A 12804-nucleotide genomic window follows, 5' to 3' on the forward strand; every position below is an offset into this window, starting at 1 on the left:
CCAGCAACTCGGGAGGCTGAGGCATAAGAATTGCTTGAACTCAGGAGGCAGAAGCTGTAGTGAGCCAAGATCGTGCCACTGAACTCCAGTCTGGTGACAGAGAAAAAAAAAAAAAAAAAAAAATTTATAAATCCATATACAATGAAAATGCATGCACAATATAAGCCCAGGATAACTGACAACACCATAAGTCATTTAGTTGATGGTCTAGGTGAATAGTTCTTCCTGTTATTACTATTATTGAAATTTCACCTTCTTTAGGGGCTAGAAAAAACATAAACCTATGATTCTAATTTTAGTTTCCTTTATATCTAGTGATTTTCCTACTTTATTCGTTAAATCAACAAAAAAATTGATTTAAAAAAAATTTTTTTTTGTTATTATACTTCAAGTTCTACGGTACATGTGCATGTTTGTTACATATGTATACTTGTGCCATGTTGGCGTGCTGCACCCATCAACTCGTCAGCACCCATCAACTCGTCATTTACATCAGGTATAACTCCCAATGCAATCCCTCCCCCGTCCGCCCTCCCCCCTCCCCATGATAGGCCCCGGTGTATGATATTCCCCTTCCCAAGTCCAAGTGATCTCATTGTTCAGTTCCTACCTATGAGTGAGAACATGCGGTGTTTGGTTTTCTGTTCTTGTGATAGTTTGCTGAGAATGATGGTTTCCAGCTGCATCCATCTCCCTACAAAGGACACAAACTCATCCTTTTTTATGGCTGCATAGTATTCCATGGTATATATGTGCCACATTTTCTTAATCCAGCCTGTCACTGATGGACATTTGGGTTGATTCCAAGTCTTTGCTCTTGTGAATAGTGCCGCAATAAACATACATGTGCATGTGTCTTTATAGCAGCATGATTTATAATCCTTTGGGTATATACCCAGTAATGGGATGGCTGGGTCATATTGTACTTCTAGTTCTAGATCCTTGAGGAATCGCCATACTGTTTTCTACAATGGTTGAACTAGTTTACAATCCCACCAACAGTGTAAAAGTGTTCCTATTTCTCCACATCCTCTCCAGCACCTGTTGTTTCCTGACTTTTTAATGATCGCCATTCTAACTGGTATGAGATGGTATCTCATTGCGGTTTTGATTTGCATTCCTCTGATGGTCAGTGATGATGAGCATTTTTTCATGTGTCTGTTGGCTGTATGAATGTCTTCTTTTGAGAACTGTCTGTTCATATCCTTTGCCCAGTTTTTGATGGAGTTGTTTGTTTTTTTCTTGTAAATTTGTTTGAGTTCTTTGTAGGTTCTGGATATTAGCCCTTTGTCAGATGAGTAGATTGCAAAAATTTTCTCCCATTCTGTCAGTTTCTGTTCACTCTAATGGTAGTTTCTTTTGCTGTGCAGAAGCTCTTTAGTTTAATTAGATCCCATTTGCCAATTTTGGCTTTTGTTGCCGTTGCTTTTGGTGTTTTAGGCATGAAGTCCTTGCCCATGCCTATGTCCTGAATGGTATTACGTAGGTTTTCTTCTAGGGTTTTTATGGTATTAGGTCTAACATTTAAGTCTCTAATCCATCTTGAATTAATTTTCGTATAAGGAGTAAGGAAAGGATCCAGTTTCAGCTTTCTACTTATGGCTAGCCAATTTTCCCAGCACCATTTATTAAATAGGGAATCCTTTCCCCATTTCTTGTTTTTGTCAGGTTTGTCAAAGATCAGATGGCTGTACATGTGTGGTATTATTTCTGAGGACTCTGTTCTGTTCCATTGGTCTATATCTCTGTTTTGGTACCTGTACCATGCTGTTTTGGTTACTGTAGCCTTGTAGGATAGTTTGAAGTCAGGTAGCGTAATGCCTCCAGTTTTGTTCTTTTCACTTAGGATTGTCTTGGCAATGCGGGCTCTTTTTTGGTTCCATATGAACTTTAAGCAGTTTTTTCCAATTCTGTGAAGAAAGTCATTGGTAGCTTGATGGGGATGGCATTGAATCTATAAATTACCTTGGGCAGTATGGTCATTTTCACGATATTGATTCTTCCTATCCATGAGCATGGTATGTTCTTCTATTTGTTTGTGTCCTCTTTTATTTCATTGTCGTTCTCCTTGAAGAGGTCCTTTACATCCTTTGTAAGTTGGATTCCTAGGTATTTCATTCCTTTGAAGCAATTGTGAATGGAAGTTCATTCATGATTAGGCTCTCTGTTTGTCTGTTACTGGTGTACAAAAATGCTGTGATTTTTGCACATTAATTTTGTACCCTGAGATTTTGCTGAAGTTTCTTATCAGCTTAAGGAGATTTTGGGCTGAGACAATGGGATTTTCTAAATATACAATCAAGTCATCTGCAAACAGAGACAATTTGACTTCTTCTTTCCTAACTGAATACCCTGGATTTCTTTCTCTTGCCTGAATGCCCTAGCCAGAACTTCCAACACTATGTTGAATAGGAGTGGTGAAATAGGGCATCATTGTCTTGTGCCAGTTTTCAAAGGGAATGCTTCCAGTTTTTGCCCATTCAGTATGATATCGGCTGTGGGTTTGTCATAAATAGCTCTTATTATTTTGAGATACGTTCCATCAATACCGAATGTATTGAGTTTTTTTTAGCATGAAGGGCTGTTGAATTTTGTCAAAGGCCATTTCTGCATCTATTGAGATAATCATGTGGTTTTTGTCTTTGGTTCTGTTTCTATGCTGGATTACGTTTATTGATTTGTGTATGTCGAACCAGCCTTGCATCCCAGGGATGAAGCCCACTTGATCATGGTGGAAAAGCTTTTTGATGTGCTGCTGGATCCGGTTTGCCAGTATTTTATTGAGGATTTTTGCATCGATGTTCATCAGGGATATTGGTCTAAAATTCTCTTTTTTTGTTGTGTCTCTGCCAGGCTTTGGTATCAGGATGATGTTGGCCTCATAAAATGAGTTAGGGAGGATTCCCTCTTTTTCTATTGATTGGAATAGTTTCAGAAGGAATGGTACCAACTCCTCTTTGTACCTCTGGTAGAATTCAGCTGTGAATCCATCTGGTCCTGGACTTTTTTTGGTTGGTAGGCTATTAATTGTTGCCTCAATTTCAGAGCCTGCTATTGGTCTATTCAGGGATTCAACTTCTTCCTGGTTTAGTCTTGGAAGAGTGTAAGTGTGCAGGAAATTATCCATTTCTTCTAGATTTTCCAGTTTATTTGCGTAGAGGTGTTTATAGTATTCTCTGATGGTAGTTTGTATTTCTGTGGGGTTGGTGGTGATATCCCCTTGATCATTTTTAATTGCGTCGATTTGATTCTTCTCTCTTTTCTTCTTTATTAGTCTGGCTAGTGGTCTGTCAATTTTGTTGATCTTTTCAAAAAACCAACTCCTGGATTCATTGATTTTTTGGAGGGTTTTTTGTGTTTCTATCTCCTTCAGTTCTGCTCTGATCTTAGTTATTTCTTGCCTTCTGCTAGCTTTCGAATGTGTTTGCTCTTGCTTCTCTAGTTCTTTTAATTGCGATGTTAGAGTGTCAATTTTACATCTTTCCTGCTTTCTCTTGTGGGCATTTAGTGCTATAAATTTCCCTCTACACACTGCTTTAAATGTGTCCCAGAGATTCTGGTATGTTGTATCTTTGTTCTCATTGGTTTCAAAGAACATCTTTATTTCTGCCTTCATTTCGTTATGTACCCAGTAGTCATTCAGGAGCAGGTTGTTCAGTTTCCATGTAGTTGAGCGGTTTTGATTGAGTTTCTTAGTCCTGAGTTCTAGTTTGATTGCACTGTGGTCTGAGAGACAGTTTGTTATAATTTCTGTTCTTGTACATTTGCTGAGGAGTGCTTTACTTCCAATTACGTGGTCAATTTTGGAGTAAGTATGATGTGGTGCTGAGAAGAATGTATATTCTGTTGATTTGGGGTGGAGAGTTCTATAGATGTCTATTAGGTCTGCTTGCTGCAGAGATGAGTTCAATTCCTGGATATCCTTGTTAACTTGCTGTCTCGTTGATCTGTCTAATGTTGACAGTGGAGTGTTGAAGTCTCCCATTATTATTGTATGGGAGTCTAAGTCTCTTTGTAAGTCTCTAAGGACTTGCTTTATGAATCTGGGTGCTCCTGTATTGGGTGCATATATATTTAGGATAGTTAGCTCTTCCTGTTGAATTGATCCCTTTACCATTATGTAATGGCCTTCTTTGTCTCTTTTGATCTTTGATGGTTTAAAGTCTGTTTTATCAGAGACTAGTATTGCAACCCCTGCTTTTTTTTGTTCTCCATTTGCTTGGTAAATCTTCCTCCATCCCTTTATTTTGAGCCTATGTATGTCTCTGCGTGTGAGATGGGTCTCCTGAATACAGCAGACTGATGGGTCTTGACTCTTTATCCAGTTTGCCAGTCTGTGTCTTTTAATTGGAGCATTTAGTCCATTTACATTTAAGGTTAATATTGTTATGTGTGAACTTGATCCTGCCATTATGATATTAACTGGTTATTTTGCTCATTAGTTGATGCAGTTTCTTCCTAGCCTCAATGGTCTTTACATTTTGGCATGTTTTTGCAATGGCTGGTACCGGTTGTTCCTTTCCATGTTTAGTGCTTCCTTCAGGATCTCTTGTAAGGCAGGCCTAGTGGTGACAAAATCTCTAAGCATTTGCTTATCTGTAAAGGATTTTATTTCTCCTTCACTTATGAAACTTAGTTTGGCTGGATATGAAATTCTGGGTTTAAAATTCTTTTCTTTAAGAATGTTGAATATTGGCCCCCACTCTCTTCTGGCTTGTAGAGTTTCTGCTGAGAGATCTGCTGTTAGTCTGATGGGCTTCCCTTTGTGGGTAACCCGACCTTTCTCTCTGGCTGCCCTTAAGATTTTTTCCTTCATTTCAACTTTGGTGAATCTGGCAATTATGTGTCTTGGAGTTGCTCTTCTCGAGGAGTATCTTTGTGGCGTTCTCTGTATTTCCTGGATTTGAATGTTGGCCTGCCCTACTAGGTTGGGGAAGTTCTCCTGGATGATATCCTGAAGAGTGTTTTCCAACTTTGTTCCATTTTCCCCCTCACTTTCAGGCACCCCAATCAGACGTAGATTTGGTCTTTTTACATAATCCCATACTTCTTGCAGGCTTTGTTCATTTCTTTTTCTTCTTTTTTCTTTTGGTTTCTCTTCTCGCTTCATTTCATTCATTTGATCCTCAATCGCTGATACTCTTTCTTCCAGTTGATCGAGTCGGTTACTGAAGCTTGTGCATTTGTCACGTATTTCTCGTGTCATGGTTTTCATCTCTTTCATTTCGTTTAGGACCTTCTCTGCATTAATTACTCTAGCCATCAATTCTTCCACTTTTTTTTCAAGATTTTTAGTTTCTTTGCGCTGGGTACGTAATTCCTCCTTTAGCTCTGAGAAATTTGATGGACTGAAGCCTTCTTCTCTCATCTCGTCAAAGTCATTCTCCGTCCAGCTTTGATCCGTTGCTGGCGATGAGCTGCGCTCCTTTGCCAGGGGAGATGCGCTCTTATTTTTTGAATTTCCAGCTTTTCTGCCCTGCTTTTTCCCCATCTTTGTGGTTTTATCTGCCTCTGGTCTTTGATGATGGTGATGTACTGATGGGGTTTTGGTGTAGGTGTCCTTCCTGTTTGATAGTTTTCCTTCTAACAGTCAGGACCCTCAGCTGTAGGTCTGTTGGAGATTGCTTGAGGTCCACTCCAGACCCTGTTTGCCTGGGTATCAGCAGCAGAGGCTGCAGAAGATAGAATATTGCTGAACAGCAAGTGTACCTGTCTGATTCTTGCTTTGGAAGCTTCCTCTCAGGGGTGTACTTCACCGTGTGAGGTGTGGGGTGTCGGTCTGCCCCTAGTGGGGGATGTCTCCCAGTTAGGCTACTCAGGGGTCAGGGACCCACTTGAGCAGGCAGTCTGTCCATTCTCAGATCTCAACCTCCATGTTGGGATATCCACTGCTCTCTTCAAAGCTGTCAGACAGAGTCATTTGCGTCTGCAGAGGTTTCAGCTGCTTTTTTTGTTGTTGTTGTTGCTGTTGTTTAGGTGTGCCCTGTCCCCAGAGGTGAAGTCTACAGAGACAGGCAGGACTCCTTGAACTGCTGTGAGCTCCACCCAGTTCAAGCTTCCCAGCGACTTTGTTTACCTACTTAAACCTCAGCAATGGCAGGCGCCCCTCCCCTAGCCTCGCTGTTGCCTTGCCACGAGATCACAGACTGCTGTGCTAGCAATGAGGGAGGCTCCGTGGGTGTGGGACCCTCCCGGCCAGGTGTGGGATATAATCTCCTGGTGTGCCCGTTTGCTAAGATCCTTGGTAGAGTGCAGTATTGGGGTGGGAGTTACCCAATTTTCTAGGTGTTGTTTGTCTCAGTTCCCCTGGCTAGGAAAAGGGATTCCCTTCCCTCTTGGGCTTCCCAGGTGAGGTGATGCCTTGCCCTGCTTCAGCTCTTGCTGGTTGGGCTGCAGCAGCTGACCAGCACCAACTATCCTGCACTCCCTAGTGAGATGAACCCAGTACCTCAGTTGAAAATGCAGAAATCACCTGTCTTCTGTGTCTTTCGTGCTGGGAGTTGGAGACTGGAGCTGTTCTTATTCGGCCATCTTGCTCCACTCCAGGAAAAAAAATTGATTTTTTATGATATGTCAGGTACTTTGTTACAGGCAAGAAGGTTGCCCTTAAAGGAGAAGCTAACTGGTTTTGGGGGAAGGAGGTTGAGAAAAGAAAGAATAAAAATTGGAAAGGCAAAGAGAAAAGAAATGGAAGGAATTTCAAAGTATTTGAATCATTATGAGTATGAGTGTGCTTAAGCAAAAAGATGAAAAGACAAGGTTAGGGAAGAATGTGCTAAGTTGGGCTTGTTTGGATGGGATCACACCCATTTGTGTGACGGGGAAACATAGATCCAGATAGGCTCTAAGGACCCACCTAATGAAGGTGTCAGGTCTGCTTATCTGGCACTGTCACATCAGTGAGGTCACATTTTAAGAACATTTTGTGGCAACCTGTGAATAGCAAAGGGCTCTTACCCAGAATCTTCCCCAACTACTCTGGCATCATAAGTCTCTATCTGGAGTTTGTATTAATAATATAGAAATTCCCAATCTTCACAGAAGCCTGTTTGGCTTTCTTAATCATTCTTCTCATTCCATAATAATACTCCTCTTCCACCATACGTAAGAGGTAGAACCAGGAACACACACCCCCAAGAACTGAAATTATAAAGGATTGTGAGATTCTACCAGGAGGCAGAAAGCATCGTCCACAATGAGCACTAAAATAAGATTTGCTGGTAGGAAGTTTTCTATCACTTTCACTCGGGGATAGGGTGTTTCTCAACCAGTGGCAATTTGTCTCCTGAGGTCACCTTACGATGTCTGGAGGTAGTTTTGATTTTCACCACTGTGGGAATGCTATCACCATCTAGTGGGTAGAAGTCAAAGATGCTGCTAAACATCTTTCAGTACAAAGGACGGCCTCACACAATTAGAAAATGTCAACGGTATCAGGTGGAGAAACTCTGCCCTAACCTATCTGGTGAGCCCTTTGAGGGATCAGTGGGCGTTTCCACATCTTCATAGTCATGATAAACATAAATGTGAAGCCAAGCTAGGACCACCAAGGCTATTCCCTGCAGAAATTCACCCAGGGAAATTGGATGGGGCAGGGAGGTTTGGGGGAGCAGCAGAGTGAGGACTTTCTGAAGGATCAGTGAGAATGCCAGGCCTCCTGGACATCTCCATGGGAAATTTTAGGTTTTTCCATAATACACGAATTACTGGCCTGTCACATCACAAGGAGAACAGGCTGGCAAACCTAGGTACTAAACTAAATAATCTGTGGCATAATCTAAACATACAACGGTAATTAAGCCTGACAACTTAATATGCTACTGAAATTTAAATGTACAGAAGTAACCTACAATTAAGCAATCTTTTGTAATAGCACCCTGCCAGGCTGGAAGATTTCAGGTATAATACTGTGTACTATTAGGTAGCAAAAATATTGACATTAGTAAAATGTACCCAGGCTATGATATGACACATTCAAATTAACCATTGCTAGAAAAGGAGATGGAGTTAAGGTGGAAATTCAGTTGCTGTCCTTCAGCCGGCATCAGAAGCAGATTTTCATACAGCCGCTTCAGCTGATGTGAATGTGTCTGTACCCAGTTAGAACACTGGATTCTAAACATCAGGATATTTCAAGTCCTTTATTAGCAGAGAACTGGAATCAGAAAGTGGGGTTCAAAGGGGGATTTCCCCATACAGAGGTTTCCCCCTTGTAGAAAACTGATTTCAATATTTTATTGAAAATTCCAGTCAAACCTTGTATATCTTAATAGGGCTACAACTTAAGTAGGTACCCTGAAAAAGGGTATGGGCTTTGAAGTTGGTACTGATCAGGCTGTGAAGCTTCCTCCATTATTTACAAGCCACGTGATCTTGGGCATGGTATGTAAATCCTGGTGGCAGTTTTCTCAAAGGTAATCTCACTATAGTTAACTCACAGAGTACATGTAATAATCATGTAATTCTTATCTCTTTACAGTGTCTACTGCTTACAGCAGCCAGAGATCTTTTACACATATTCATCGGATAATCTCATTTCCTTACTTTAAATTCTACAATGTTGACCCATGGCAATTAAAGGAAAATCTAGGATCTTGCAAGCCAGCAGGGAGCTTTGATTCTATCTTCCTTCATCCTGTTCACACTGGCTATTACCCACCATGGGTTCTTTATCATAACCCTTCTGCCAGGATGACTTTTCCTTTTTCCTCAGATTCTGTCCCAATGTCAGAGAAGCCCCCCTTTGGGGCCTTATCTAAAGTCATGTCTCCACACTCAATGACTATCCTCTGAAATTTGGGGTTTTCTCATACTCATCAATATCTGAAAATCTTTTGTATTTGCAACATGTGGTATGTGACTGGGGCAAGAACTGTACATAGTTCTAGTATGGAGTAGATACTTCAAAATATTTATAAAGGAAGAAAGGGAGGGAGGAAGAAAAGAGGAGAAAAGAAGAAAAGGAAAGAAGGAAGGAAAAAAGGAAGGAGGAAAAGAAAAAAGGAAAAAGAAAAGAATGAAGGAAAGGAAGAAGGGCAAAAGAAAGGAAAGGAGAAGGGGGAAAGGGAAGAAAGAAGAACAGGAGGAGAGGAAAGGAAGGAAGGAGGGAGGGAGGGAGGGAAGGAAGGAAGGAAAGGTGGGAGGGAAGGGAAGGAAAGAGAAAGGAAGGGAAAGGAAAGAGGGAAGAAATGGAAAGAAGGAAGGAAGGAAGGAAGGAAGGGAGGGAGGGAGGGAGGGAGGGAAGGAGGGAGGGAATGAGGAAGGGGAGAAAGAAGGGAAGGATAAAAGGAAAAGAACGAAATTAGAAAGGAAAAAAGGGAAGGAAAGGAGGGAAAGGAAGAGAAGAGAAGGGAGAAGAAAAGGGAAAGAGGGTGCATGAAACAGATAAGGCATCTTAATCTGAGAATAAAATAGAACTTTAATTCCCCCAAGTCTTCTTGCATTATGGAAATCTCAGACATATTTTTAAGGAAAAATAATTTCAGGTATTTAGATCCCATCAAGAGTAAGAATTATCAGTGAATTAGGATCTCTAACCAGCCATGTGAACCTTCCTCTTTAATAGCTGTGTGAATCCAGTTAGCCCTCTGCGCTTCCATTTCCTCACCAAAAACTGAACAATTTTGTGAAATCCTGGAGGTCACTGATGGTTCTAGACATAAACCAAATGTCTTGGGTTCTTCATGAGGAGCTTCAGTTTTTATCCTACATACATTACTCAGAAATTTACTAGAAATCAGAAATATATTCAGCTCTACTCTGCATTAACAAGAAGTGGTTCTTTTCCATCTCAGTAGCGAGATGGGAAAGGTGTGAAATATTGTAGTATGTAGCATTTCCTCTGGAAACAAACCTCTCTTTGGGTTTCCCCTTTTCCTGGTCTCCACCTCAGTGACTCCATTCCCTGTCATCTTCCCATTGTCTGTTTCTCAGAGGGCCTAAGCACAGAGCTCGCCTCCATTCATTCCACTTCCTACCCCTACCAATTACCCCATTCGGGGAACAAAGGACCTTCCAAAGATTTTGCTCTCTTCTTAGCAGCAAGGAATCTTAATTACAAGTAGATCTTGAAGGTTTACAATATTTTTTTCCTCTTACATCCTCAGAAAACTTTAAGAAAGTAACCAACAGTTGTAAGCACAACTTACAATGCCATTATAGTGTTTTTCTTTGTTTTTCTTTTAATTATTTTTTAATGGCACCCTATTTTCCCATTTTCCCCACCAACTTTTTTTTTTTTTTTTTTTTGAGATAGGTTCTCGGTCTGTCGCCCAGATTGGAGTGCAGTAGCACGATGATGGCTCACTGTAAGCTCTGAACTCCTGGGCTCAAGCAACCCTCTCACCCCAGCCTCCTATGTAGCTGGGATTTCAGCTGTGCACCACTACACCCAGCTGATTTAAAAAAAAAAATTTTTAGAGAACGGGTCTCTCTATGTTGCTCAGGATTGTCCTGAACTCCTAGACTCAAGCGATCCTCACGTGTCAGCCTCCCAAAGTGTTGAGATTATAGGTGTGAGGCACTGCACCCAACCTTCTATTCCGTTTCTTTCCTCTTACATTTTTAGTTTAAGTTGGAGACTAAACCTCTGATGTCATACTCCTTTCTGAAACTCACCGTGTGATAAAGCTCTTTCAGGCCAGTGCCGTGCATCCCTGTTTTGGGGTCGAAGCTCACAGAGGCTACTGCAGTGCCTTATCTCCGAAGACAGGAGGGAACCGTGTCTACAACCTGAGCACAGAGATCAAGGGTTCTGAGTGACATCCCAGCCCAGTCTTTAAGAAACCCCACAGCCTTCCATATGGAGACAGGCAGGCAGCCAGTTCTGCAGAGACAAAGCAATGCCTCAGCCCAGGGAGGAGCTAAAGAAGCAGAGAATACCCGGAGTCAGCAGCCACTCATAATGTGTCCTAAAGCACTCATGGGGACAGCACCACCCATATATTTGCAGTTTCCTTAAAATACTACAGGCAAATTGATGTGGTTTGAGCTACTGCCTGACTGAATTGTTACCTAGCACAGCCACTCAGTGGAGAGTAAGCATATCTTAATTGTGACATCAATAAGCAACTACTGGGAGAACTTTGCCTTTTTTGTAAGTCATATGAAGCGCCATTTAGAAAGAACAGACATAGCCAGGCATGATGGCTCATACCTGTAATCCCAGCACTTCAGGAAACAAGGAAAGGAGGATTAGTTGAGGCTGGGAGTTTGAGACCAGCCTGGGCAGCATAGCAAGACCCCATCTCTGCAAAGATAAAAATAAAAATAAATTAGCTGGGTATGGTGGCATGTGCCAGAGTCCTAACTCCTCAGGAGGAGGCTGGGCAGCAGGATCACTTGAGTTCAGGAGTCGGAGCCTACAGTGAACTCTGATGGCACCACTGTAGTCCAGTCTTGGTGATGGAGCAAGACCCTGTTTCAAAAAATGCAAAAAAAGAAAAAAAGAAAAGAAAGATCCCCCCCACACACACACACACATACACACTCTCCTCCCCACATTTATCAAAAGGAGATGCTGAGGAGACCCACATCATAATTTTTTGTCTAAACATAGTAAAGGATTTGGGATTTGCACATGAAAGTAACTTTGCTAAGATAAAGCACAAAGTTACATGATATTCTTCTACATTTTTGACGTTTCGTAAGGCATTGTGCTTGCATTTATCACCTCTTTTCTTCTTTGCAGAGGAGACTGCAAGTTGCACAAATGGACATAATGAGAAATCAAACTGCCGAAAAGTCCCTATCCTTATAGAACTGAGTAAGTGGTGTTTTGAGGGCAAAATTCAATGGAGAAATTTTTGTGATATATAACTGATGTTCCAAGGATCTTTTTAGAATGCACAAAGGACTCAGGAACCAGAATGGGACTCAGAGCTTCAAGTGCTTGCCCAGATGTTACATTTGGGCTTTGATCCAACTGGGGACGTCAGTGTATCTGGTGTCAAGGTTCAGAAATGACATCTGCCTTTTCCACTCTTCTAGTTACCAGGAGAGAGAGGGGGACCAGCAACTGGCTTAGTCTTATTCAGAGGGAGGGGCCACGGATTTGAAGACTGCTAGAAAGAATCTCCCTGTACTGACTAGTCAAACCCATCACAGGACTTTAGGTCAGATGCCTTCCTTTCCAGCAGTGACACCAGCACTGGGACAGTGTAATGCAGGAGAGGCACGTGGGGTACAGACTTAGAGGAGGTGCTCACCCTTGGTGTACCCAAATTTTGTGTCCCCTGTATTTCCCCCCTGTCACCTTAATCCCAGCCCTGAGTGATACTTTCCTAAAATAGGCAAAAAAAAAAAAAAAAAAAAGAAAAGAAAAAAGAAAAGAAAAACTCTTGAAGAATTAACAGAATATGCTGTTATCTGTCACCAGCACCTGTACAAAACTTCCCTAGGCACAAGGAGCTCTGGGAACAGAAGACAAGGGAGGGAAGGCAGGGAAGGGTAACCAAGTGCATTTGGTAAAGTGCATTGCTGGGGCACCAGGGGACACACTGAGATTTACTACTGAGTATAGTTGAAGAGAAAAGGAGAAAATCTCAGGCAAGAGGAGAACGGTGCCATTAGTGCAGATTGAACCAATTCAGAGATGATCACTAAAAGCTGCTCCTAGCTGTGATTTGACCTATTTTACTAACCAGAAAAATGCATAATTGGCATTTTATGAGCAAGATTACCAAAACCAGTGGGATTTATCCCAAATTAGATGAACATCTAGAGCTCTTAGTCCTGCAAAGTGGGAGAACTTAGAGAGGAATCAGTAGGTGTCACCGCCATGTGAGCTGGGAGTGACAGTGTAGA

The 12804-nt window shown here is 41.7% G+C and overlaps 1 protein-coding gene across 2 annotated transcripts in view; it reads left to right on the plus strand.

The window, feature by feature from the left end:
• Positions 1-12804, plus strand: part of KCNU1 (potassium calcium-activated channel subfamily U member 1) — a 162649-nt gene that overhangs the window by 133836 nt on the left and 16009 nt on the right. For both annotated transcript variants that reach the window (XM_045398140.2, XM_045398142.2), the window contains exon 23: positions 11690-11764. In XM_045398140.2, the coding sequence (XP_045254075.2) occupies positions 11690-11764 (75 nt within the window). The remainder of the gene's footprint in view (positions 1-11689; positions 11765-12804) is intronic.

The sequence above is a fragment of the Macaca fascicularis genome, chromosome 8, assembly GCF_037993035.2.
Source record: "Macaca fascicularis isolate 582-1 chromosome 8, T2T-MFA8v1.1".
NCBI lineage: Eukaryota > Metazoa > Chordata > Mammalia > Primates > Cercopithecidae > Macaca > Macaca fascicularis.